General features: G+C 43.0%; 1 protein-coding gene across 9 annotated transcripts in view; it reads left to right on the top strand.

Moving 5' to 3' along the window:
• The window catches only part of Fhod3 (formin homology 2 domain containing 3), a 400,629-nt gene that overhangs the window by 279,734 nt on the left and 94,429 nt on the right, over positions 1 to 26,466 (top strand). For 3 of the 9 annotated variants that reach the window (XM_034518098.2, XM_076912882.1, XM_076912881.1), the window contains exons 11-13: positions 13,192 to 13,293; positions 15,167 to 15,523; positions 20,294 to 20,398. The exons of 1 other annotated variant lie outside the window; for it this stretch is intronic. In XM_034518098.2, the coding sequence (XP_034373989.1) occupies positions 13,192 to 13,293; positions 15,167 to 15,523; positions 20,294 to 20,398 (564 nt within the window). The remainder of the gene's footprint in view (positions 1 to 13,191; positions 13,294 to 15,166; positions 15,524 to 20,293; positions 20,399 to 26,466) is intronic. 5 more of the 9 variants (XM_034518100.2, XM_076912885.1, XM_034518099.2 and 2 more) reach the window with 2 other exon arrangements.

The following is a 26,466-nucleotide window of genomic DNA, read 5'->3' as shown; positions in this document are numbered from 1 at the left end:
GAGATGTGTAGGTAGAACGGGGAGGCCAGATTAACAGTTCTTCTTCAGTTGCTGTGTGGTCAATGGTTGACACAGAAGTTAAAAGGCTAAACACAAGAGTTGCTGGGTTTTCCATGTAAGTTAGAAGAAGAAGAAGAAGAAGAAGAAGAAGAAGAAGAAGAAGAAGAAGAAGAAGAAGAAGAAGAAGAAGAAGAAGAAGAAGAAGAAAGATGTGCTTGTTGTATTTGAAATAGAAGTATCCATTTTAACAAATTGAAAAGTCATTAGGATAAAAACATAGGCTCTTGTGTGAGCTTTTACTGATCCCTCTGCCCCAGATAGAACAGTGATGACAGAAACAAATGATTGGACCCAAGTACAGCTCCAAGTACCAGTGAATTTAACTGGTGTTACTTACCAGAGTGTAGGCAACTTACAGGCAGTTACAACACTAAAGAAAAAGATCTCCCAGCAACCACTCTCATGCCTGTGTTAGGCTCAACTCCAAAGAGATTCTGAATGTCACCCAAATGGTAGATTTGGGAAGATCAAATTTGCCTCCACAGGAAGATAACTGACAGTAGAGGTAGCACTCATGAAGCACTCGCTTGTAGGAACAGGACAGGATGGGGGATGAAAGGCAATGGAGTCATGTGATGAATTCTGGGAATCAGACTCTGGAGACCAGCATCAGTGTGCAGATCTAAGTTTATTGTGTAGCACATAAGCTTAAATACCATCTTTGAGCCAATCCCAAATCCTCATCCAATCATATATTACCACACTGTCACTGTGCCCCAGTAAAAGCTCTGCCTGATGTGGTTACTCAGAAGGAGTCGAGGGAGCATCACCACCAGTTAGGACTTCGGTGGAGACAGGGAAACAGCCTCCACCCTGGCCTCCATTCCTTTTGTTGTCTCACTGGTGTTCCGGGAGCCCTCTTTCATCTAATGCCTTGCACAGCAGATCAGGACTCTTCAAGGAGTCGCAGGAGCCTGTGGTACCTCACTCTTCATCCCACTCTTTCCTTCACAAGGTTGTGCTCCACATCTCCCACATAGCAGTGTGCTGTCTGGGGTGCTAAGCAGGTTTCCATGTGTTGTAATTTCCATGGAGAAAGTTGTAGTGTCCTTTTTATTTAACAGACAGGAAATGTGCCTAGATTGTACTGCTGACCAGTGACCAGTCATGGCTTAGAGCTTGGAGCCAATCAAACATGACTGCCTGTAAAGACTCGCTGATGGGCTAGAATGTGTTTAAGAGGGGGGCAATGTTTTAGTTTCAGGGAGCTAATTAAATTCCCGGAGGAAGAAAACATGATTCAGATCAAATGAGCATGTGAGCTTGGTGGTCTTAAAGAGCTGCATGATTTATTGGTTCTGATTAGTTAGTGGTTATCATTTGCCTTGCTTTTCTCATGAACAGGTACTAAGATGACTTCTGAAAAGGACTAATTCTGGAACAGAGCTTCCCAATAAACAGAGATGGAGAAAGAAAGGTGTAGTGAACAGACACTCAGTGATTTGAGAGGGAGGAGGAGCAGGATCTAATGCTTTAGCATCTAACAATCAGTGCACCAATTAGTGGCCCAGTGGGTGGTGGGATGAGGGGAGCCAGGCCTTGAGGTGAGCCTGTGGGTGGGAGTACAGGGGAAAGATTGGAGATACTAACTATGCTCCTATGAAGTGGGGGAAGAGCATTGACATTACTCTACCAGCCACAGGAAGCAGTAGGCAAATGGAGAGCCTAATTACAGAACCCAGTGGACCAGTGATCTCATCTTTCTATATTTTGACAAGAAGGAGATGTATTTGGTTGCTTAAGTTTTGGACAGGACTTGTCCACAGGGCTCTGTTGCCAGGATTACAGGATTCATCCAGTGGTTACCTGGGGAGGTCTGCAGCAGAGTAATGAAGTTGACCCATCTCTTGGGAGGAGTTGGCAATAAGCAATTTGTTTACAAGGGAAAAGCGTACTATGAAGCAAGTAGGTATGACATAACATTAACATAAAATCTTTGCCTGAGGTGACCTATTAAGTGCTGGCTCCTATGGCTAGACTTGGCCAGGTGCAATAAGGAACAGATGTGGTGGTCAGGAGAGAGGTAAGCTCCTCAGGCTTGAGCTCAGCCATATACCTCCTTAAGAGGGTGGCAGGAGAGTTTAGATGGACAGCCAAAGTTTGCACTTAGCGGGGTGGGGTTATGTTAGCCACTTCATGCCACGAAGTTTCCCCATATAGTGTTCTTTTAGAGAAGGTAATTGTTAAATAAATATGGACATGAGCTGGAGAGAGTATTTTATTATCCAGCAAAAACTTGCTAGAGGATTTCACAACAACCAGATTAACAACCACTGGTACCATGAGCAGCAAGTAGCTACTTGGGAAGGTTTATCTGATGGTAAGTGATCTGTTATGAATGGGAAGCACTGACGAGGCCCATGACCTCCTAAGTAAGTATTACTGGATGGCAGTCAGGGGTGTGAAGATGTCTAAGGAGCTTCCAGGGCACTGTCTAGCCAAAGGCGGGCTGAAGGAAACGAAGACTGGGTCAAGGAAGATGGAGCTTGGGGTAGCAGTAAAGAGGAAACCACTGGGGCTTGGAGGAAGAAGTCAAATTGTAAAGTTTCCGACTTTTGGAAAACCATGACTTGATTGATTGGGAGTTCGATCTTTGCCGATGCCATGGTATATTTGGGGATCTTTCTAGATTCTGAGAAAATTGGTAAGGCACTGATCATGAAAACCACATGTGTGTGTCTTAGGATGGGTCTTTGAGTGAGACCTGGAAGTGGAAACACTCAGAGAAAAGAAAGTGGGGGATGGGTGAGATGCAGAAGGGCATGGATTACAGGACAGTGACTCAGTCACACTCCCAGTCTGAGTTCCCAAGCACCCAGTAGTGAAGGCTCCTCGGCTGACTCACCCAATAGCTTCCGGGTATGGTATGTTTGAAAGACCTAAGAATAGTAATTCCCAGTCATCTGGACAGGCACCTGGAGGAGCCAAATATGTACAGCTGAGAGGTAAAGCCTGGGCTGAAAAGCAGAGAAAGTAAGCCAAGAGGCAGAGAAACAGAGATGCATGCCTGAGAAAGAGAGTGCTGGATCATCATCTTATGAAATGATACCCATGAGACTGCCACTCACTCCCAGTCAGGGGACTTTTAAAGTGCTCATCCTCAAAGTGTGAGGACTTCTCAAGTTAGTGGACTCTGATGGTATGAGGTTTCACAAGGAGACCAGACTATTCACGTGTGGGGCTAGAGGGAAGGCCTGACTGATGATTTGGTTGGTGATGGGCTGAGATTGGTCCCCTTTGACCTGTACAGACCCCATGTTTCCTATAACACACATCTTCCTGTCCAGGATCCACATGCTCACAACCTATGCTGATGATTGGATTGGATTTCTGAGGTGGTCCATGATGGTGTGATCATGAGGACATGTGGTCCACAACAGGCCTTTGAAAGGAGAGCCTGGCCTTTTCAAGAGTTTTGATTCATTAGATCCACTCATGGGTGGAACAGTATCCATTTTTGCTTCCTACGTTCTACAGTTAGGCCGGGCATGGTGGTACATACCTATTTTCCCAGTACTTGAGAAACAGAGGCAAGAGGATCTCTGAGAGTTTAGGGCCAGCAAGCTGGGACTACATAGCAAAGCACCATAAAGAGAGGGGCTGGGGAGAGAAGGAGGAGAGAAAAAGGGCTATAGGGAGGGAGCCTGGTGGTGATTCTAGACTAATGAAGGATACAAGTTAGAGGCCAAATGTGAGAACAAAAGATAAGTTGTCACTGAATCCAGGTGATGCTGATGAAGTGTTGGACAAAGGCCCATGGAGGACTGAAAAGAACAAACCTGGCCTTAAGTCACACTGTCACTCTGTGTGATCAGACAGTGTAATAACAGAAAAACTGTACTCATGCTGAAACGAATATTCTGCGTACTAAGCATTTGTCAAATAGCTGGTAAGGAATATTTGTTCTCTCAGCAGGGTACCTCTTTCTGAAAATGATGCTGTTCTTTCCTGTACAGAGGTTTGTCAGATTCACATAGTCACATTTGTCAGCATGTTGGTTTGTTTTGTTTTAACTTGAAATGAGGTCATTATGAGAGACTTCTCAGAAGTGAATTTGATGTGGGCCATACCCATATACATGGGTCTACCCCATGGTGTCATGGAAATCCATTGCATCTTTTTGCTTCCTGTTGTTAGCAAGATGTTAATGAGATGGAGACGGGAGAGTAACAGACAGGAGAGGTGAGCTGGTAGGCTCTGCATACATGTGAATACAGGCAGAAGAGCTGCTAGTATTCGGGGTGGGGGGGAGAGGAAGGAAGGGTAAATGGCTTCATCCAGTTATTAAAGAGGCATTTCTCCATGGTTATTCTAAACAGAAATAGCATTTCATAACTGTTAGGGCCATGATGCTGGTGTTGGGCTCCCTGGGTTTAATCCCAGTTTAATGCCAGGGGACCCTGAGATTGTCCTAACCTCTCAGTGCCTTGGGTCTTTTTCTATGAATGGAGACATTAACAGGAGACCTGTTCCAGAGGTCGATCAGGAAAGGTGAGCTATGTAAACCATCTTACATGAAACCAGCCAGCACATTGGCTAAATAACAAGAATCAGTGACTTCAGAGATGTAACAGAGCAGAAGCAAGCACAGTGCAGGGCTGCCTACCCCTGTACCTTGTGGACCATGCCCTTCAGAGCTTAGTGGTCCTGGGTGCCCTTTGGACAGTGATGCCTTTGATTATCCTAAAAAGGCTTCCCAAAGACACTGTGACTAAGAGAAGGGCCAGAGGCAATTCTAGGAACTTTGGGAAGACTTGGTTACAGAATCTACATTGCCCCAGAGACATAATTTCATTCCTGAGATCTTTGCTCCTGCCATGTGGTTTTGGTTTTATAAATATGAGATTAAAAGGTGACTAGAGATGAACCCTCTGGAGGAAGTGGCCAGTCCAGCCCTGCTGCATGCTAGCATTTCTCCCTCACAGACCCATGGGCAGGACAGGGCAAGGAGGGGGAGTGGACAGTGTGTCATGGCTGTATGCCATGGGCAAGCCTCCTGAAGGGGAAGCTAATGCCTGCAATACTCAAGATAGCCATTTTCTGACCCTACAATTCTTACGTTTATGACCAGCTTTGCAAATTTGCCTTTTCATTTGAGGGTAGAATAGTTTAAGTGGTAACATCAGAAGAAGAAAATTATCAATTGCCTCTGACCTAGTGTTGTCTGTGTGTCTGGACTTGTCCACAGCCTTAAGAGCTTTTGTCACCAAGGCGCCTTTTGTCACAGCAAGGCATCTCCACTAGGGAAACTCAAATGCCTGCTTTTCCAGAGCTGCCTTGTGGTAACTGACACATGTTCTTTGTACTGACACATGTTCTGAGTTTTGCTTTTAGTGAGACCTAGTTTGGTGTGCTAGGAACATTAGCACCTTTTATCAACAGTCCTAAATGATATGCACTTATTACTCCACTTGTATTTTCTCATGTCTACATATTCTAGCATTTGAAACTATGGCCATTACAAAGGTCACAGTTTCATAAGACAAAGGGCAAATGAATATAACGGCAGTATACATGGGTGGCTTTGGGAGGGGAGCAATTGGCTGTATGGAAGAGGGCAAGGCAGAAACAAGGTCAGGCTCTTGGGGGAGAACTTGAAGAAGTGTGCAGGGGCAGCCATTGCAGTGTCATTTGCAACAGCAAAGAACCGTTATAAGGAACAGCTACCTATGTAAAACACAGAAGTGTTGCATGATAGGATTAGTCATCAGTTGTGGGAAATGCATGACACTGGAAACACTGGCACACTTGCCAGGCATCTGGTGCAGGGCATTTGTAGATTATGCTCCATTGGTTTTTGTTTGCTTGAAACTAGGTCTCATATAGCCAAAACTCGCATTTTGAGTCTTGATTCTTGACTACTGATTCTTCTCCCGCTGCCTCCCAACACCCTCCTGGAACAACAAGTATGCACTACCACCACACTAAAGTTCAATCGTTTTAGTCCAGGACTTTTTTCACTAAATTCATAACAGTATTTCTAATAAAAGATGACTGGTCTTTTGTTACTAATAGTATACTATCTCAAAAAGACTGTCAAGTCCTGTAAAAATATTAATGAAAAAGTCTTTTAGGATAAGATTGCACCAAGAAAGGCTAAGAAGGGATGAGTCTTAATGAGTAAGAATGAGAAAAGCTCTTAAGGCCATGAGAATACCATGTTCAGTGGGAAATGGAGTAGAGGTTTGGATGTGCCTGAATGTCCTGTAGGTGGCTGGAGAGACAAGATGGTGGAATATGGAGGAAGACAGAGGTGGTGGGAGATGGAATGAGCTCATATGGTAAGCAGGTTGGGCCATGCAAGGCCTTGGAACTCAAACACAAAGTCTGGTAATTATTTTGGCATGCGAGTTCAGCCATACTAGCTATGCATATTTGAAACAATGCCCACCTACCTGATTGCATTTGGGGAAAAGTAGAAATGAGAGCCCAGGTGAAAATTACTGAGAGAAAACTACTGGAAAAAAAAAACCACAGTGGTAGTTTGGACCTAGGGCAGTATCTCTGAACCCTTTAATATCCTATGCTGAATCCCAGCCTTAGGATACAGTTAGCAAAAGCAAGACTTGAGCATCTGTGTTTTCAAACATCATTCAAGGGTATGACTCACTAGGCTGAGTTGGCCATTGGCCATGGAGAGTTATGGTGGTTTAGAGGCATGTGTTGGGAAAAGAGTTGGTAGTCTTGTCACTTGACCTTCCAAGGAGCCACTTTAGTACTAGAAGGAAGGAGGGAGGGAGGGAGGGAGGGAGGGAGGGAGAGAGGGAGGGAGGGATCCTGGTCCTGTTTGAGTCACAGTGGGGACTATGAGTTTGAAAAAATGCAGTGAGACTTATCAACGTGCAGTGGGGTTTGTGTTCGGTTTTCATCTATGACAAAACATCTGAGCCAAACTATATAAAGGAGGAGAGATTTAGGCTCATGGTTTCGGAGGTGTTTGTCCTTCACGGCCTTGGGTATGCCAGAGCAGAACAGCTCACCATGTGTATGAAGAGGAAGCAAAGAGAAAAGTCCTGCGTTGGTGGGCCTTCTTTTCCAACTTTTTATCCCGTCTAAGCTGCCAGCCAATTCTCTCTGGAAACACTCTCAACACACACAACCAGAGGTAGGACTCACAATTTCTGAAGCATTTCTCATTCTAATCAAGCTGAAAATCAAGAGTTCCTTGAGTACGTCAACACAAAAACAGGTCTCACAGCAAGGGAGTAAGATCTCTCATCCTAGAGCTAAATATGAATGAGTGTGGCCCAGGAGCACAGCTTCAGATTTCTCAAATTCTATGTTTCTCCATGAAAGTAGTCACATGAGATTTTATTAGTTACACAACAGAGAAAATCATAAATCAAAATGTTTATCAAATGCATTGGTGGAGAGGGTAAACTCTGCTGTAGGCCTCAGACACTATCTGGTGACAGTATTAGCTTTGAGGTTGGTAACATTTTAGTGGTCTACTAAGAATACATTGTAAGATTTTGAAGACCACAGAGTGCTAGGTAAGCCACAGGAGTGAATAGTGCATACCTTTTAAAGGGACTGAAGATAGTTCAAGATAATTTGGCTCTGGTTTGCACTATTTTGTACCTCTACATTATTTGATGTTCACTCATTTGGCCTTGTAGCATCTTTAACACAGATGTAGTTTCTGTTTCTGTCTTTCCCTCTGTATCTCTCTGTCCCTTCTCCTCACTACTGTCTCTCCCTCCACTTCTCTCCCCACCCCTCTCTCCCCCATGGAACTTTAATTCACAGGTAATGATCTTTGTGTGTAGTTCTGGCTCCTCCTTTTTAAAAAAAAACTGTCCTATTACCTCCCTTATAGACAATTCCTTCCTTATGGGTGTCTCCACCAGCAGATGGACAATAACGGGGAAAGCAACTGCGAGCTACACAACCCCAGCGGTTACTGCTGGCAATTTTGTGGGCATGACTGGAGACAGAATAGAAAACAGAAATGAGGTTGCTGGGAAGAAGCCTGGCTGAAATGCAGGATTTGGGGTTTATCTCTACACTCCAATCTACATGATTACCATATTAAAAGTTGATTGTGGAATGTTAAATCCACAGCATGGGAGAAGCACGTGAAAGGGCGATTAGTGTAGAATCAAACGGGGTCACAAATTGAACAGACCTCATCACGCACCGAAACTATGAAGCACCGTGGGCTCCTTGTAGTAACTATACTTGACATCTGCTTTCAAACACACAATACCTTGTCTAGTTCTTATCTAGGAGCCACGGTGAGTTTATGCCTCCTAAATACACTCTCCATTGGGGACAGTAGAACACACAGGAGAGTGCCATTAAAGAGGCTGCCCATCTTTACCCAAAATGCTTTGAGAGTACATGGTGAGCTGCCTTATGCATCTGGCCCAAGCCGAAGCATGAAGCTCACTTAAGTTTTGTGTCTACCTCATACACCTTGCTTGAAGACAGTTTTAGTGTCTGTGTCCTGATGGAAATTCTCCAGTGCTCAGAAAGTTTAAGGTTTTGTGGGTTTCAGAGGTTATGCTTCCAGGTGAAGGATGTTCTGCCTGTGTTTGACTTAAAAGCAAGCTTGCCCAGAGAAGGCATTGTGTCACATGTATGTTTGTGTCAGTGGTAGGAGGCGATGCCATTTATCCCCTCAGTGACACAGGCTAGGAATAGAGGTTCCCATTTGGCCCTGGCACATTCCTTTAGTTGTAATAGGAGAGAAAGCCCAGGGCAGATGAAGGTTTTAGATACCTGTGGCATGTCCTCTGAGGCCAGCAGCCCCAGAAGCATGCTTGCTGACTTCTAGAGATGCTTGGCAAACTGCCATCTACCTTCTTTTGCATTGTTTTCTTAGAACTTTCAGGTACATTTGAAACACGAACTAGAAACTGTGGCTGAGAAAAATGTTCTTTATTAACATAAAATTAAGGTATATGTGAAGGAAAGAGAGAGAGGCTCCTGGCCTGTTGCTGTCTCTGGAATAATCTCTTTACACCTGAGCAAATCTGCAACCCTGGCTACCGACTATTTCTTCCCATTGATATAGTCTATAGTCTGATATAGTTTATAGTCTGTAGGTTAAATTTAGCCAGATTACAAGACCCCGTTTTTTTTTTTTTCCCCCAACAGGAATGTGCTGGAAACATCAGTGTTTGATTCTAATCAAAATAAAATAAAGGTTCTTGCCTTGAGGTGCCAGTGAGTCGGCCAGCTTCTTGGGTGTATTTGGGATTCCTAAGCTGTGTTCCATGCTCTTTCTGAGTGGTGCATGTTGCAGGGACAATAAATACTTTCCCCATCTAACTTTGGGTTGTCACCATGGAAACTCTGGAGCAGCAGTTGGACTCTGTCAGATGTCTTTCAGTCATTTGGCTGGTACTGATCTTTTGAGGGAACTTTTATTTCATTTGGCAGATGGCAAAACTCTATTTTCAAATGACATCACCACTGCACTTGGTCAGATATTTGTCGTAACTGATTAAGAACACTAATTGGAAATTTGCAGGCTTGGGCCCTGGGTATCCTAGAAACAGCCTTAATATTAACAGAAAGCATGAGTCACAGAGAGGCCAAATGGAAACTATAGTTTAAGCATTCACTAATGCAAAACCATGTGAACTGAGCCTGAGCAAGCACTCTCTTTGTCTTAAGCTCAGTAAAGTGTTTCTCGGAAATGCTTTTCATCTAATCATGATATAAGGGGTCCCAACTGTGTGGAACTAGAATAGCTGTCAGCCCTGGTTCATAAGGTTCATTAACATTAAGAACATTGATAAGTCTGTGACCTACCTAAAAAGCTGGCAGAGGAATGCCCAACCTTTTGACATTGTGACATAGCATTGCCATCTGCAAATGTGATGGGCTGTGTACCTATCTCTGCTGGGATGCATTTGGCCTGCCAGCTTCAGTGGGACTCACCTGATGCAGGCACATATTCGTAACTGACATCGATCAGTGTGCCCCTTGCCTTGGAGTCTGAAGTGACAGGCCTACCTATGCATTTGTCATTGTCTTGTGGGTTGTTTTGTTTTCCACAGTTATGACTAATTGTGATGAACATGTGTGTAACTATGCAACGTATTATTCAAATTTATTTATTTATATTTCAATAGGTAAAAATATGTCATGCTGTGTGACACTCTCTCAACTTGTTTCCCTCAGAGCACAGCTTCTGATGGACTCTGTTTATCGTGGGAAACTGTACTTACTATCTTCTCTACATGGACTTGACCATAGTAATTCATTCTTTCTCCTCTTGGTGGACATTTTGGTTATTTCCAGAGTTGAACAGTTTCTAACAGTGTTGCTGAGAACATTATTGGGTTCTTTGTCATGTTCAAAAATTTGAGAATCCTGAGGGAAGGGTCTGGCACTGTAGACATCTTGGTCCTGATCATTCCTTGTTGGGGACTGTCCTGGGCACTGTGGCATCCTTTACTTCTGCCCACTAGATGCTAATGTCTAGCCATTCACACGGGTGGGACAACTAGAAATGTCTCCAGAGATTGAGACATGTCCTTTGGGTTGGGAGGGCTCATCTTGGTCCAGAATGTCTCCCCTAGGGTACTGCAGTGTAGACTGTTGATATCCTGTAAACAAAGTGTGTCTACAGAATAGTTCCAGTTCCAGTGTTAAAGTGCTTAACCCCTCACAGCCTCCTGTCTGAAACTCAAAGGATGGAGATGGACTACACTCTCTTCAGCATGTAGAAGTCTCAGACAATTTTGTATGGTAGAAATGAAATGTTAGCTCACTGTGGTGTTAACACAGCATCCCAACTTAGATGCAAAAGTGGAATCACATGAGTTCATCAGCTGTGACAATTTCCAACTTTTTTATTCAAACTTTTTATTAGTTCTTTGTGAATTTCACATCATGTACCCCAATCCAAGTCATCTACCCCTCCTCTGGTAACCACCCTCTGCCCTTGTAACCTCCTCTCCAAAAGAGAAAAAAAAAAAAAACTTGTTGTGGAAGCTGTAGAGTGTCACAGTGTGTTGCATGGTATATCATTTTGTCCACACTTCTTTGCTTGTAAATGTTCACTGTAATGAGTCCTTTGTCTGGTACAAGGCCTCTGGCTTCTGCTACTCTATCAATATGGGAACCTCACTGAGACTCCTCTAGAGTATCCTGTTGTTGCCCTGTGTCATGGAGATCCTACAGCTTTGGATCTGCATAATCGACCCCTTCCCATGCTAGCAGTTTATGGATGAGGTAGATGTTGGGGTGGGCCAACTCAAAGCCCTGGATCTGGGCCAGAAGCTGGTCCACTGGCCCTCCCACTCTCATGCCCTGGGGCCTGGCTCACCTGCAGCCCCCACCGGGCTAGCTCTAGTGTGCTGCCCAGGTGAGGTACAGGGCCACTTTCCCGAGCGCTAGAGCAGGCAAGGGGCAGAATTTTGCTCACTTTTATCATTATACCTTGTACCTTTAGGTGTATAGTTAATATATCTTTGTTTTAGTTGATGTGCAAAATAGGAGGGTTCCTTATGTCATTTATGCATACCTGGTATGTATCTTCACAAATTAGTTAGTCTGGTTTTTGCTCAGCTTTGTTATAAAAGTTTGCACTGTGCTTTTGAAACAGCTTGGAGACATCATTGTGCTCTCTGTTTGTGCTTTTGGAATCTAAGAGATATGCCATTACCCTGAGATGCAAATTTGGGGAAGTTAAATTGACCTTGGTGGGAATTATTCCCTGTTTAACTGAACAGGCTGTAGGTCTCTGGCTTTTCCAATATGAGTGTGGGCACAAATCTGGAATTACTTTTTGCATAAAGGAAAATACATATAAATTCATAGCAAACTTATGCCTATGAATAATTCATCATAAGTTGAAGCTGAGCAAAATCAAGCTGTGTGTGGTGGTTTCCGTTTATGATCCCAGTACCTGGATAGCTGAGGCTAGAGACCATCATAGAATAGACACGACACTGGCCTTGTTTTAAAACAAAACCCAAGAAAACTCCCAGTAGTAGTGTTTGAGAGCTAGAGGCCAAGCACCCATAATTCCTCCGTAAAATAGAATCAACCATGAACAGTCATGCTTCCATGAGAAACTCCAGCCTGAAAAAAAAAGCAAAGTGATCTGAATCACATCTTCAGGCTTTAACACTATTAGCATAGAAATCATTTGGTTTGATTATTTTGTTATAGAAGATAAGAAAAAGTGAGCTTTTCACACCACTGCAGATCAGGACCTTCCAAGGCCTGCCCTTAGTGATTTACCTACTAAGTAAGCCTAGCTTTCCCAGATAGCACATCAGTTGGGCAACCAGAGTTCAGACCTGGCACTAGTGGGGCCCATTTTATATTTAAACCACAGTGTTTTACATCAGTGAGAGCTGCTGGATGTGGGTATTAAAATTGGCTTCTGTGTGCATTTTGATGGGATTGTTTTATTTGAGACAGGGTCTTAATATATAGTTCTGACTAGTGAGGAACTCACTATATGGACCAGGTTGGCATTGAACTTGCCTTTGCCTCTTGAGTGCTGGGATTACAGGCATATGCCACCATAACCAGCAATTGGAAGTTTCTTGTGGTGGGAGCGGAAGAGTAGAAGTTACAGACAGCTCCAGACTCAAAATATCCCCATAGTGCATCAATGCCTGCAGAAATCCCAGAGGTGATACAGAGCACATCCTTGAGATAGGAGATGAGTCTGGTTCCTGGAAACACCCACTGAAATGGAGGGGATATCCTTCTAGTCCTGTGGGCCACCATGGGGGTTAGTCAATTAGTCAACACCGGATTGGCCAACCCCTCAGTGATGAAGACATAAAAACTCTGTGTTTGCAGCAGGATGTGTCCATCACCAAGAACATTTATTGGTTGATTCAGTGAGTTGGGATAAAGCCAACTCACTGAATTATCCCAATGCAGGAAGCTTCTATGAGAATTATATATAGAGGGCTTAGGGCAATGGCCTTCAATCATGGTGACAAGAGGTCCTCTTCTGGGTTGTAACATCTTCTCCCTACACCGAAGGTTCCTTTGTTTTTGAACTACCTGGGCTATCCCAGCTAACAGACTGAGAGACCCCTTTTCCTGTCATCCCTCCGGGTTTCTTTGTGCTTTGTTGTCCTATTGTGATATCCATCTTGCTTCTCCATCTTGTTTCTGTGCGTTTCTTTTTTCCTGGTCTTGTCTCAGGGATGAGGAGGAGGAGGAGGAGGAAGAAGAAGAGCAGCCAATCACGGAGCCCAATTCAGAGGAGGAGAGAGAGGACGATGCCCAGTGTCAGGGCAAGGACAGGTACCGAAGGTTGGACCCACCTAGGCTCATACCAAAAGCCAGGGACGCCTTCCTCATGGACCATTTGCTGCCATCACATGTTTATGATCTCCTGCCCTCACCAGCTCACAAGGGCAATCCTCATGTCCCTGTGCACAAGCCACTGAATGACCAGTTTTGTCAAAATACCTGAACACATGTTAGTCTGAGGCCTAGAAGGAAGAGTGTGGAATCACATGGTTTCTGAACACTCTTCCTTCTATCAGCAGGGCATTTGCTCATTTGGTGATTAGAGAGGCTTATTTCCACTAAGGAGAGTTAAAATCTTTCCAGAAAGGTCACAGTAAGAATCCTATACTCTTCCCTTTTCCTAATTTTGCCAGTACAATATTAACTAATATATATGGGTAACTTGTCTTGGTAACCATTCAAATATGATTTTATGCAAGTAGAAGAGAACAATTTTCATTCTTTACAACATAGAAACTTACCCAGTATTCATATTGATACCCAGGAGACCTACCATAGGTCTATGGCCTTTCAGAGAGCATGCTGTCATCTGCTCACCTCAATAAAGCCTATTCCATCCTTATTCAGAACTAGCAGATAGAGGCACATTACAGATGCCCTAAATTTCTCCCAAGTGATTGGTTTATAAAGCAAGAATGCCCATAAGTCATTTCATCTTCCACTATTCAAAAATGGTTTTGTACTTGAATAGTTTTCTTTATTAACTAATTGTCACTGCAGATGGAAGTTTTCACTGAGGGAGGTGTTGTTAAGTTACAGTAGAATATTTCTTGCACAACTTCAGGGGTCAGGGGATACTTAGCAAGACACTGTACCCATCTTGTCTCCATACACATAAAAGTCTTCACTTAATACTAGTCACCCCTCCTGTTTCTGTGTACTATGAGATCCTCAATAAGTTGACAAATGGTGGTTTCTTTACTCTTTCCCCTTTGGGAAGGCCTTCAAAGAAGCATGTCCGCATAGAAAGAAGGGGGTGAGCTGAGAATGGAGAAAGAGCCACATTTTGAAATGAGAGAGGAAGGAGGAACATCAGGAAATAGCCCCACCCCATGGTGTGCCAGACTAGTGGGTAGTGATGGGCCAGTTAGGGACCTGGGAAAAGGATAAGTTTGACAGTCCCACCTTTAATTTAAAAATTATTTCATTGACAAACACCACACATATTTGAGTCAGCCATGTAACAGTTTTGTTTATCTACCTCTTCTATCATGCCAGAATCAAGTTACTAAGTGTGTGTACTATTCTCTGTGATAGCCCTGTATGGGGTATGGCAGCAACTGTAACTATGGGCCTAGCTGGCAGAGTGCAGATGTTGAAGATTTAGTGCCCTGGATAAGAGGAATGGGCACAGTTGTCCTCCGTTTGTTGCTGACTGTCTTTGGTGTGGTGCATCTCTCAGGCTCCCTTTTCTCACATCTGTATCTGTATTGAAAGGGGATCCGAAAGCTGATACCAAAGCATGGGCTTTTCAGCAGGAGGACAAATCTTCATGACCAAGACATAGAGATGAAGTTTACATTGTGAAATTTCATAGTACCCTAAAGAGGAAACAAGAAGGGTTCAGAGAGTGGGTTTAGAAGAGCCGGTAGGGCATGGTCAATCCCCTCCCAGAGCCTCTGTCTGCCCAGAGGCTATACTGCCTGGGAGGTGCTTCTTTGCTTTCTGAAGATGTACCCTTTCAGGTGGCCAGCAGTGACTGGGCCCACAGATGATTCTGCTCACAGACTCTTGCTGTGTCTTAAGACACACAATGCTGCAAGTGTATGGGTTGATAACAAGTCTTTTTTCTCCTAACCCTTGCTCCCTCTCTCTCAAATCTGTTCCTCTTTCTTCTCTCCACTTGGCTTTCCTGGGCCAACAGCAAGGCCAGCTCTGCCTGCAGGCAGAGACCCCCTGGGAAGGATGCTGCTCCAGAGAGTTCTACACTCCATACAACCTCAAGTTCCACCTCACAGGAAAGGTGGCTTCCAGCCAGCACAGCAGCACGGAGCCCTGTGCTTGGTGGGACCTCTGGGGCTGAGGCCAGCCGGCCTGCCGCTCGGTTGCCACCTCCCAGCCCTGGCTTGGCTACTCGGCCCTCCCCAGCACCAAAGGTGTCTCCGACCATAGACAAGCTACCCTACGTGCCCCACAGCCCCTTCCACCTCTTCTCCTATGACTTTGAAGAGTCACCCCTCCTCACCAAGGAAAAGGGAGGAGACTCTCAGACGGAAAACAGGTGACTGGCCTGAAATGGGGCCTGCGTGTTATTAACCCAGGGTGGAGAACACAACTGATTGCCTGTGTCCCATGGCTTTTCTTTTGCTGTATTGCATGGACTCACTCAGATACAGAGCCACTACAACTAAACTAACTCTAAAGACCTGACTTTCATGAGATGCAAAAGAGTCACCTGTGTGAGTTAAGGAGATCTTTGGTTTTAATGTAGCTACTAATTTTTACTAGTTTTTAGAACTACATCTATCGAGATCTGTGTGTCCAACCCATCCTCCAGCATGGTCTTTCTGGCCTGCAAGGCGAAGAGAGTGTGATACCCTCTGCCTGCAGCATGAACAGTGTGCTGCCCTCTCCTTCCACATTTCCCCCACACCCTCCCACTGAGCTGCCACTGTGGAACCTAGCTTCTGATCTTTCTCTTCTAATAAGTGGGCATCCTATCTGTACTTTCCTGTAGCTTCTTGCTTTGTTTTCTCTTATGTCTTTATGTTTCCTAAGGCTACCTATTAATGTCACTGAATTATAGTTTGAACCAATCCCTGGAGCCTTAAGATGATCACAGTATCTAATTATGAAATTCAGGTATTGTAATAAGAAATCATCCTGGTGGCAGATTGGAAGTATAGCCACTGTATGCCTGTCATATAGCTAACTGCCTTTACTGTCGCTCCACTCAGAAGTAGCCTGCTGGAGTGGAGAGTAGGGGTTGTTTGTATAAATTTTTATTTTTCCAATGGCTGTATTCTATCTTTAAATTTTCTTTTATTACATTTATTTATTGGGTGGAGAATGCATGGACAGTCAAAGGGCAGCTTGTGGGCATTAGTTCTTGCCTTCATCAGGGCTGTGTCAGACTCTGTATGTATGAGTCCTAGGGATTGGACTTGGGCCGCCAGGCTTGGCAGCAAGTGCCTTTACACATGGAATCATCTTGTCAGCCTCTAATAATTGCCTTTTAAGTGGTAAAATAAACAGGTAAATTCATTCTAATAATATATCTCATTCAACTTACTGTGTCCAAAATCTTTTACTTCCGCAGTCTGTATCCACAATCGTTGGTTATTATATTGCTCTCCCTCTAAGGATAATAATGATTGAGCAGACTTAGCTGAGCATTTATTATGAGCCAGGCTCTCTGTTTCCCATGAAGTTCCTGTTTCAATGTATCACTTAGTCCTTAAGAGACAGGTTCTATCACTAGCTACTATTTATGGTAAGGAACCCAAGGCTCAGAAAGACCCAGAAACTTGGCCCGAGTCTTTCTGTTAGTGCGTGGAGAGGTGGTTTCAGTATAAGGCAGCCTGTCCCAGAGTCAGATTCTCCTTTACAAGTTGTCCCACTGTAGCTCAATGGCTATCCTCTTGGGCTTTCGATACCTCTGTCAGGAGTCTTCAGACAGAATCTTGTCAACAAGGGTAAAGCATTCACCAGAGCCTATGACATGGGGACCTCCAAGCCTCAGTGATTGACAAGAATTTTAACTTTGTTTCAAAGGAAATCTTATAAGCCTTGACCACCAAGAAACGACCCATCTTACAGGGTCTTCAGCACTCCCACTAAATAAGCACAAGGTTAATCATCTGTGACTGGCAACCTCTTTGGGTTACATACAATCTAGAAGAATCTTTGAATTTCCCTCAAAGTTTTAAGTAGCTTATGTGACTTTTTTTTTAACATAAATTGAGCTAGTTATATGGGAATATAATTTGTCTATTGTCTAAGTGTTTACATTAATTTTAGAGCCTTAGCTTTAACTTAGAATACCTCTATTTTCCATGAAGTTGGTGCTTTGAAGTAACACTTAGCCCTTAAGAAATAGGTTCTAGGGCTGGAGACATGGCTCAGCCATTAAAGGCTAGGCTCACAACCAAAAATATAAGAAACAGGTTCTAAGGAAACAGAGCAGTAAGCAGTAGGCTCTATTACTAGTTCCCACTGACAGTAAGGAAGGGGTGGTGCACAGAGACTTGAGTGTAGGGTGTAAGGCATGAAACCTTGTTCAAGCTGGTCTCTGAATGGACATAGTTCCTCCTCTTCCTCTTCCTCTTCCTCTTCCTCTTCCTTCTCCTCTTCCTCTTCCCCTTCCTCCTTCTTTTCCTGTACCTTCAGTAAATCCCTATGGACTGGTGCCTTTCTAGATACTTCCATTCATTGTCACCTTGAAAGTTTACCAGACCCACATACATTTAGCCTACTGAGGATGTTTCTTCTCCTTTCTAAAAAGAGAGGACATTGTGGGAAGAGAGAGAGGCAGGCTAGAGAGGGGGACCAATCAGAGCTGCTCAGGTGGAGCCAGCTAAAGAAGCCAAACTTACAACACACCCAAGACCTGGTTGTTTTTGCTTAGAACTCTGGGCTCCCTGTAGATCTCTTCAAAGTTCCAAATCCTGACATTATTGTGATCTTGCACAATTTTTACCCAGTGAGTCAAGCATGAGCCTCCCACCCTCCCAGACAGAGTCTGTGTGCAAGTTAAGAGCTAGCTAAAGCTTGGCCTGGAAGATGATATTGGCAACCTCAGCTTTCCCAGCAAGGGATCAGCCTGTTATGGTGATTGATTCTGTACTTTCTGGGAATGATGTTAGCACCTGAAGGTTCTTCTCTGGGTCCTTGGTCTTTCCAATCTTCATTAGTACATAGAGTCCTTGGGAATGAGAACAATAGAAACCTGTAAATTTGTAACTGCGTGTTGTAAAACACAGTCATATATATGCTTGTGAATGAAGATTGCCTTAGTTTAACTAAGTAAAGCTAGTCATTTGGTAAGATTCTTGGTATTGATGGTGGGGGCTGAACTTTCTTATGTCCAGTTGTTGTGGGGTTTGTGGATCTGTATGGTAACAGATCTGGCTACTCGGTAGCTGTCCACAATTGAAGAGATGGTAATAGTGACCAACCCATTAGTCATTATAATGAACCCTCCCCTCCTCACATACAAAAATGCTGAATAGTGAATTATGATCCAGTCAGTTTGGCTGAAATTGAGAAGCAAAACTGGGCAGCCTCTGAGGCATTTGAATTAATTACTTGGCCATTAAGAAAACCAAAGGAGGGAAAAGCACATTGTGCTTGGTTTGTTTCCATAACGTCATTTAAACATAATTTCAGCAACACGATCCTGTGAAAACATTCAACAGGATGTCCGCATGTAGTTGGAGGGTGAGTTTTAGTGGCCAGGGTAAGAAGCCAGTGTCCAGGCAGCTGGTGGACAGCCAGGCTGGGCACTTGTGTGGTGGCAGCATCCGGCTCTAGTCAGCTCTGTTCCTCTCGTTGCCCACCTTCTCCCATCCCTGTGCGAAGGGCCACACTTGGTGCCCTGGTCTCAGCTTTGTTCTTCACTTTTCTGCCTCCTCCATGGCCTGTGATTTGTGAATCCTTCTGAAAAATTAAACGAGTGCTGACCTTGAAAAGAAATTAGTCTACTAGACATGTAGAGTGGGGATTTTTAAGAAAAGAGAAAATCCTGCAGTTCCTGCCATTCGAGAATCACAGGTTCACGGCCAGCCTGGGAAACAGAGGAAGACCTTGTCTCAAAATCAGAAATAAACAAAAGATATAAGGATGTAGGTTGGGGGTGGAGTATTCACCTACCATTCATAAAGCCCCAGGTTGGATCTCAGTGTGACCTGAGAGGGATTTGAGGGAAGAAGAAGAAGAGGAGAAAGGGAAACAGTGCGCAGAAACCAAGACCTGTGAAAGTGACATATTCACAGAAAAGTCATTGGTCAACTCTGTGGCCTGAGTCTCGATGGTGAGGGGCTGTTTCTAAATATAAACCTGACAGATGATAGCACACAAACAGGAGAAACAATGGCCAAGGTACCAGAGTTAGAAGCACAGAGTAGAGCAGAGGCATATGAATATTTTCTATTGTACTAATTTATTACTAAAACTTGAAATTTTGTATCCATCTCCCACTGTTTAAACGTAGATAGCAGTATAAGAAATGAGTTGCCCTCGCCTGTGACAAGACATGTAGGAATCGAAGCTGTCTTACATGAACATCAGATCTATATAAGGGTTCAGACTGTGACTTGTTTCCTGGGTGTTGCCCTGAGCGGCGCCACCTGCATCAAAGAAACTGTTAAGGAGCATCTTTCCTGAGAACAGAAAGCTACAAATCCTGACATCTGTTTGCTAGAGATGCCTGGGAAAAGATCAAAGTTTATTTTATTTTAACCACTGCAGGTTTCAGGATAAATGGTTGAATGAAGCCATGGATTCCCTCATCTCTAAGCAGTAGGCTAGTCTGGAAGGCCTAGAGATAAACAAGAACCCCATGGGATAATGGGAAAGAAACATGATGGATTCAAAATGACCTGCGGTGGAATTTTCAGTACTAAGGTGTTTCTTGAGCCAAGCGAATGCTATTTCTGCAGGTCTCTGACGGCATTCACGATGTGCCATCACAATTAACACGGGAGGTCCTCATCGTTAGATGATCACTGTTTGGGTTCTTGATTTATGGCCACAATTAACTTTAGTGTACTTTTATAAAATAATAGAAGAGTTGGCGTCACCTCAAAAATGCTCTGCTAGGAGTCCTGCTACCCAGTGGGTTTTGAAGCTTGTGAAACTACTTTAATGAAGACTTATCAAAAGGCGACAAATCTCTATAGCTTTAAATAATCACTATTTGTAGTAGCATCTTCAGAAACATTTTTTTTTTTCTTGCAAAAAGCCAGACAGTTTGTGTGGTCTTACTTATATTTACTGTTCACTTATTTTGTCTCTGTTTTCTGTGTGCAATCCCAACCTCTGTTTCTTTTAGATACAGCAGCTTCAACAGCAACTCTTTTCAATCCTCCAGACCCTCTTCTGGACCTAATGTGTCCCCATCATCTGCATTGTCCTTCTCGTCCCCACAGGATACCAGGTGAGCTTGGAGGCATGGTATTATCCCCCTTGGTTCAAGTGTAAAAATCATTTATATTGAGAGTGATCAGAAGAGACCACTTGTGGTCATGTATGCCTCTCATCCTAGCACTTGGTGGACTGAAGCAGGAGGAAACAGGAGTTCAAGGTCATGCTCAGCTAGGATTTAAGGACAGCCTGGGCTATGTGAAGCTCTATCTCAAAATAAACAAATAACCACGGGGTGGTGGCACACACCTTTAATCCCAGCTCTTAGGAGGCAGAGGCAAGGCAGATCTCTGAGTTTAAGGCCAGCCAGGTCTACAGATTGAGTTCCAAGACAGCCAGGGCTACACAAAAAAACTGCCTTGGGGGAAAAATGAAGAAAATATAAATATATAAGTAAATAAATACAAAACAAGGTTAAAAGTATAAGTAAAAGTCATATTTTGAATAATTTTCCTTTAAAAGATCAGTTTCTCTGTCAACCATACTATTCACTAAGCAAATATTTCATTTGAGATTATTTGTTTTTATTATTTTGCCACCTCCTGAATACTTTACATAAACAGCATGAACATTTCATCCAGGGCTGCAGAGATGGCTCAGCCATTAAGAGCACTGGCTTTTCTTCCTGAGAACCTAGGTTTGATTCCCAGCACCTCCATGGTGGTTCATAACTGTCTGTAACACCAGTTCCAGGGGATCCAACACCCTCTTCTGCCCTCTGTGGGCACCAAGCATGTGTATGGTACATATATGGGCAAAATGCTCACACACATGAAAAATAGCAACAAAGAATAAGTATAAACATTTCTTCTAAAATATGTAGGGATGGATGTCTTGAGTCACTCTTTAAAGATGGTTCTAGATGTTACATGAGCTCTGTAATTTGTCTCAGAGACTTTCCTTTCACCTTTGAATGGCTAAATCTCTGTAGATCAGAAGGAAGTGGGCCCACCGGGGTGCTAGGTAATTAGTCTATGACTTACCAAAAGACAGAAGAATTGTATGGCTGCATGGAAGGAATTTAACTTGGCAAACACGATGGACCACCAGAGACTCTCTGATTATTACTCCTGGAAGCCAGTGATTATGCAAGGGTGTGTTTACAAGGGAAAGGTAAGACCTGTAATTTTAGAACAATTAAAAGTAGTTACCCTTAATGGTAAGGGTACAGAGTTGGAAAAGAGAAGAGGTTTGGATTGATTTAGATTTCCAAGCCCCTCACTTGGAAGCTACTTACCCCCTGAGGGTAAAATCTGATTACACCCACCCTTTAGAGGTTGATTTTGGTGAGAAAAGGAAATTAACCACACAAGAGTGCTGCAGGAAACTGGCTGTCTGTAGCCAGGGGAAAGGGCAGGGAAGGATGGTGGCACATCACTGGGCATCCAGATATGAGCAACTACAGAGGTCACTTGCCTCAATTATCATGTTTTTAAAATGGGAACAGGACTTCACATTCAGAATATGTTTTGTGTATGTAGAAGTGTTTTGCTGAACATAGAAGGCTTAGCTGGAATATAGAACAAACTCTTAGGATTATAGGAAGACGAGGTATTGAGTGGAGTTTGCCTCTCAGGCACCTCGTGGCCTAGGATAGCTAAGTCTATATCCCAACACAAAACTGTAAATTTATTTAACAGATTAAGAGATATTTGTGTGGGAATAGAGTTGGGAAGTGTATGTATGTATGTATGCATGCATGAATGTCTGTATATACATATTTATGTATGATATAGGTGTGTACGTGTATTGTAACTCAATTCCTGTTTTTGTGCATGAACTTTGTAGATGACAACTTTGTGTCACAATGTCATATAAAATAAATGTATGTGTTCTCTTAACCCATAGAATAAGGGTCAGATACTGCTGGCACATGACACTAATCAATCCATACTAAACTCTTAGATTTCACAGCCAAGGGTAACCCTGAACTGGGGATGTTAAGAGACAGTCAGGAGTTGGTGAAATCAGCTGGTGATAGTGTTTTTAGCATAGGTTACATTACCCTCGAGGTTTGGTATGTTATATATAATCTTGGAGAGGTTACCGTGGAGATGATCCTTGTCATATCAGATGCAAGATTTGGATGTACAGTCAGGAATGTTGGAGTATGCCTGGTTGGCATTAGAAATCTCATGTTTGCTAGGAAATGGGTTCTTCCTGGGACTAAGTTAAGTTCTGCCATTGTGTCCGCCACAGTACCTGGGCCTGTCCATGGTAGAACTGTGATAAATACTGGCTGGAGGATCCAGTGAATCACACACTCACTAGTCAAGAACAATTTGAGGCAGGGAGTTCTACCAAGTAGGAAAGTTATAAGGGCAGGAGGTTCATGGGCCCAGAGTCCCAGACTTTAGAGATGTCATTCCCGGGACTTGAAAAGGCTGGCCTAGATGGCCTACTTCCCAAACTTTGGAAGCCCTATCCCATAGCCCTGACTGAGCTGAAAACACTCACTTGAGTATCCCCCGCCCCAGTCTGTCAATCTGAAACAAAGATTAAGACATGCTAGAAGAAAAAAAAGTAAAGCTAGCAATTTCATAAGCAGTTCAAGATGGGGCATACAAGGTGTGAGGCATCTGTGTGGCACTCAGGGAGACATCCAGCAGGCTCTAGGTAGTGAGGTCTCCATAGTTCTCAGCTTGAAGCAGCCACTGGGGTTAAAACTCCCAGAGAGCCTGTACATTGAAAGATGGTCACTAAGGGACAGCAGTGACAGGACCCACTTTCTTAGACTCCTGTTCTCTTTCATGGAACACTTTTGCCATAGGAATTGGTCACTTTTGCTACTGCCTGCTGGCTAGTGACATAGCTTTCTAGAGATCACTCCTTTCTTTATATCTGCATGACCTTTCTGAACACCACTGTGTGAGGATTTTTAAATTGTGTGATGCTGGTTTGAAATGACAAATGTGCACATTTATTGTCTCAAGAATTCATTGAGCCTGAATAGTTCTTACTCTACCCTTGCTAGCTTGTTGTTTTGTGGCTTAATGATAGATAGATAGATAGATAGATAGATAGATAGATAGATAGATAGATAGATAGATGATGGTGGGTGAGACAAACACACACACAGACAGACAGAGAGAAGAAAGATAGATTGGTAGAATAATATGTGATAGAAAACTAGATGATAAATAGATAAATAGTAAGACAGATGGGTGCTATCTAGATATAGATAAATGAAAGATAACTGATAAGCAGATGGTAGGTAGAAATGGGTAGATGATAGGAATATAAGGAGAGTTGTAAGGACAGATGGATGGATAATAGTCAGGTAGATAAATGTAAGGAGATTCTGGCTAACTAGATAGACAGAAGTTATATGGATGCATTGAACATTGAACCACAAGTCACATTTTCCCACTGTTGTCTAAGTATACTTCATTGACTGCAATCACAATAACAAACATTTTATGCAATTTATTGCTTGAAAGCTGAATTCTTCGCACAATTTTTACAATGTAATTGCATATCTATCAGTATTTTTTGCTTCATTGAGGCACATAACTATTTTTACTGAGGTACGTACTCAGTAGAATTTATAAGATAAGTTTATTACTGAGATTTTATATATCCATGTATGACTAAGGGTGAAAAGAAATAGCTCAGGAAATACACTGAAGTATCATGAACAACAGGCATAGTTTTGTAAGGAAAGCCACATGTTTTGTTACCAATCATCACCACCCCAAAACTGGTAAAATCTATGCATAAACCCTGCTCAAGTCTAGAACATTAGAACTCTCATAATCTTGATTTGGAAATGAGATTGAATTTTCAAAGTCTTAGGAAAATCAGACCAATGACAATGATCCATCAGTTACTCTGGACCATTTTATAAGTGGGCATTCTTACAAGCTTAAAGTTTCCTGTTCCTCAGGCCTTGCTTAGTCATGTTAATGTGTTGGATGTTAATAAAGTGTGTAATTATATTGTATTATTTAGAGTTCTCTAGAGAAACAAAACTGATAGAATGAATCCATATACTAAAAAAAGGACTTTATGAGAGAATAGGTTATATATAGGCTATGAGCTGGTTAATCCAACAATAGCTGTCTCCTGACTGGAATCTGGTACATGATCAGTCTGTGAGGCTGGATGTCTCAGCTGGTTTTCAGTCTACATCAGAATCCCAGAGAAGTAGGTTCTAATGCCAGCGAAGGAACGCCTCAGCAGCAGAATGGATGGACTTATCAGCAAGAAGAGGCTAAGCAGGCAGAAAGCAAAAGGTTACTTCTTCCATGTCCTTTTATGTTGACTGCCACCGGGTGTGGCTCAGAATTACAGTGGTTCTTCTGGCTGAAGATGATCTGGATTTAGGATGCGTTATCTTCCCACCTCAAACAAACCAATCAAGAGAACTTCTTGCTGGTGTGCCCAGATGCTTCTTTTTTAGTTAATTCCAGATGTAACGTAGATGTAATCCAGATGTTAATTCCAGTCAAGTTGACAGCCAAGATTAGCCATCACAGTTGTATTGATCTAGGAAGGAAATACTAAAGAAAAACTTTATAAAATGAATTCAATAGAAGGATATTAAGGTAAATCCATCTCCAGTTCTGTGACAGTGTCATTTAAAGCAACCTTCTAGAAACAGAGAGCACAGCACTAATTTTCATAAAATTGTAATTTAGATTGTGCCAAAACAAAACAAGAGAACTGGAACTGCTTACAAATATCCTCAAGGCTACGAGATGGAACCGTGTAATGATATCAGGCTTTTAAAAATGCCTCAATTTGGAAAATGTGCTTTTTGAGCAGAGAAGTTCCAAATATTTTCTTTCTGAAAGACAACAGAATTAAAGGAATATTTGAACCATGCATTTCAAGTATTCAAAGGAAACAAACAGCAACCAACAACCACAATTCAAGTATGTCTGGGGCCATGGGCCCTGGGAGAGGCAGAACATACTCTCATTCCCTCCCTACAGTGCTGTCTCCATCTCGTGCGTCTTTGCAGAAATGGTAGCAGGAGCCTGTTGGGTAGTGGTTAGACCAAGCAACTTGAGTGAGTCTACATGAAGGGCTAAAGGTAACTCAAGACAATCAGTCCTTATGCTTAGACTAAACGTTTCCTTAGGATGAGAACTGCAGAGATCTCCTTAGCAGGAGGACCTTGGAGGATCCTTGGGGCCAGAGTTTAGAGGGACCTTGTGTACCATTAATGTGAACTCTGTCTTCCTACTTGAGATAGTGTCACTGCTTGCTGTAGGCGGGAGTTGCCTGCCTGCTTTCCAGAATAATGTCCAGAAACCTTGGATGTTCAGAATGACCTGGCTTATACAGTTGTTCCTGCAAAGGTTTTTCCTTCTCCTCTGGAGAGGGTAAGTCCAGTAATAACATCCCTTTAGGCAGTGAGAAGGGACACTAAGGCAAATGGGATGTGAGGCTTTGTGGTGTGTACGACCAGGAAGGAAGCACTAGATCCACCCTCCTGGGCAGTAACATGTTAGTTAGCTACAGGCACCAGGCTGTTATAGTATGTCTCTCACTTATCTGGTAGCGGTCGCTGTACACACATTTAACAGTAATTTACCACCTTTCCTTTCCACTATCTCCTGCTAACTCCTGTTCTATATTCTTTATCTACATCTTTGACATTTTAGAAGTCTCTTATAAGAAGGATTATGCAGGCTTGGGGATATAGCTCAGTGACAAAAATGCTTGCCTATAGTATGAGGGGTACTAGGTTCAATCTCTAGTATTATACAACAGGTAGGTAGGTAGATAAGTAGGTAGAAGATAGATAGTAAAAGAGTCATGTAGTGTTTTACATGTTGTCTTTCTATGAACGACTTGTTAAACAGCATAAACCCCATTTATGCTACCTATAGATAAGCAATATTTTCTTGTTTTTAAATGTTTCTCCATTACATTTTCATATGGCATTGCCTTCATCCACTCCTCTGTGGATGACCCTATGACTTGTGCACATATGTTGACTGACTGTTGTCAGTACTGCTAGCAGGAGCATGAACATGCAGGTATATTTTTAAGATCCTGATTTAACTCTTTTGAGTATATGACCCCAGGAGTGGCACTACTATAGTATGACACAGATTAAGCAATTTTGAA

The sequence above is a fragment of the Arvicanthis niloticus genome, chromosome 14, assembly GCF_011762505.2.
Source record: "Arvicanthis niloticus isolate mArvNil1 chromosome 14, mArvNil1.pat.X, whole genome shotgun sequence".
Taxonomy (NCBI): domain Eukaryota; kingdom Metazoa; phylum Chordata; class Mammalia; order Rodentia; family Muridae; genus Arvicanthis; species Arvicanthis niloticus.
This window is presented reverse-complemented; position numbering and strand designations above follow the sequence as displayed.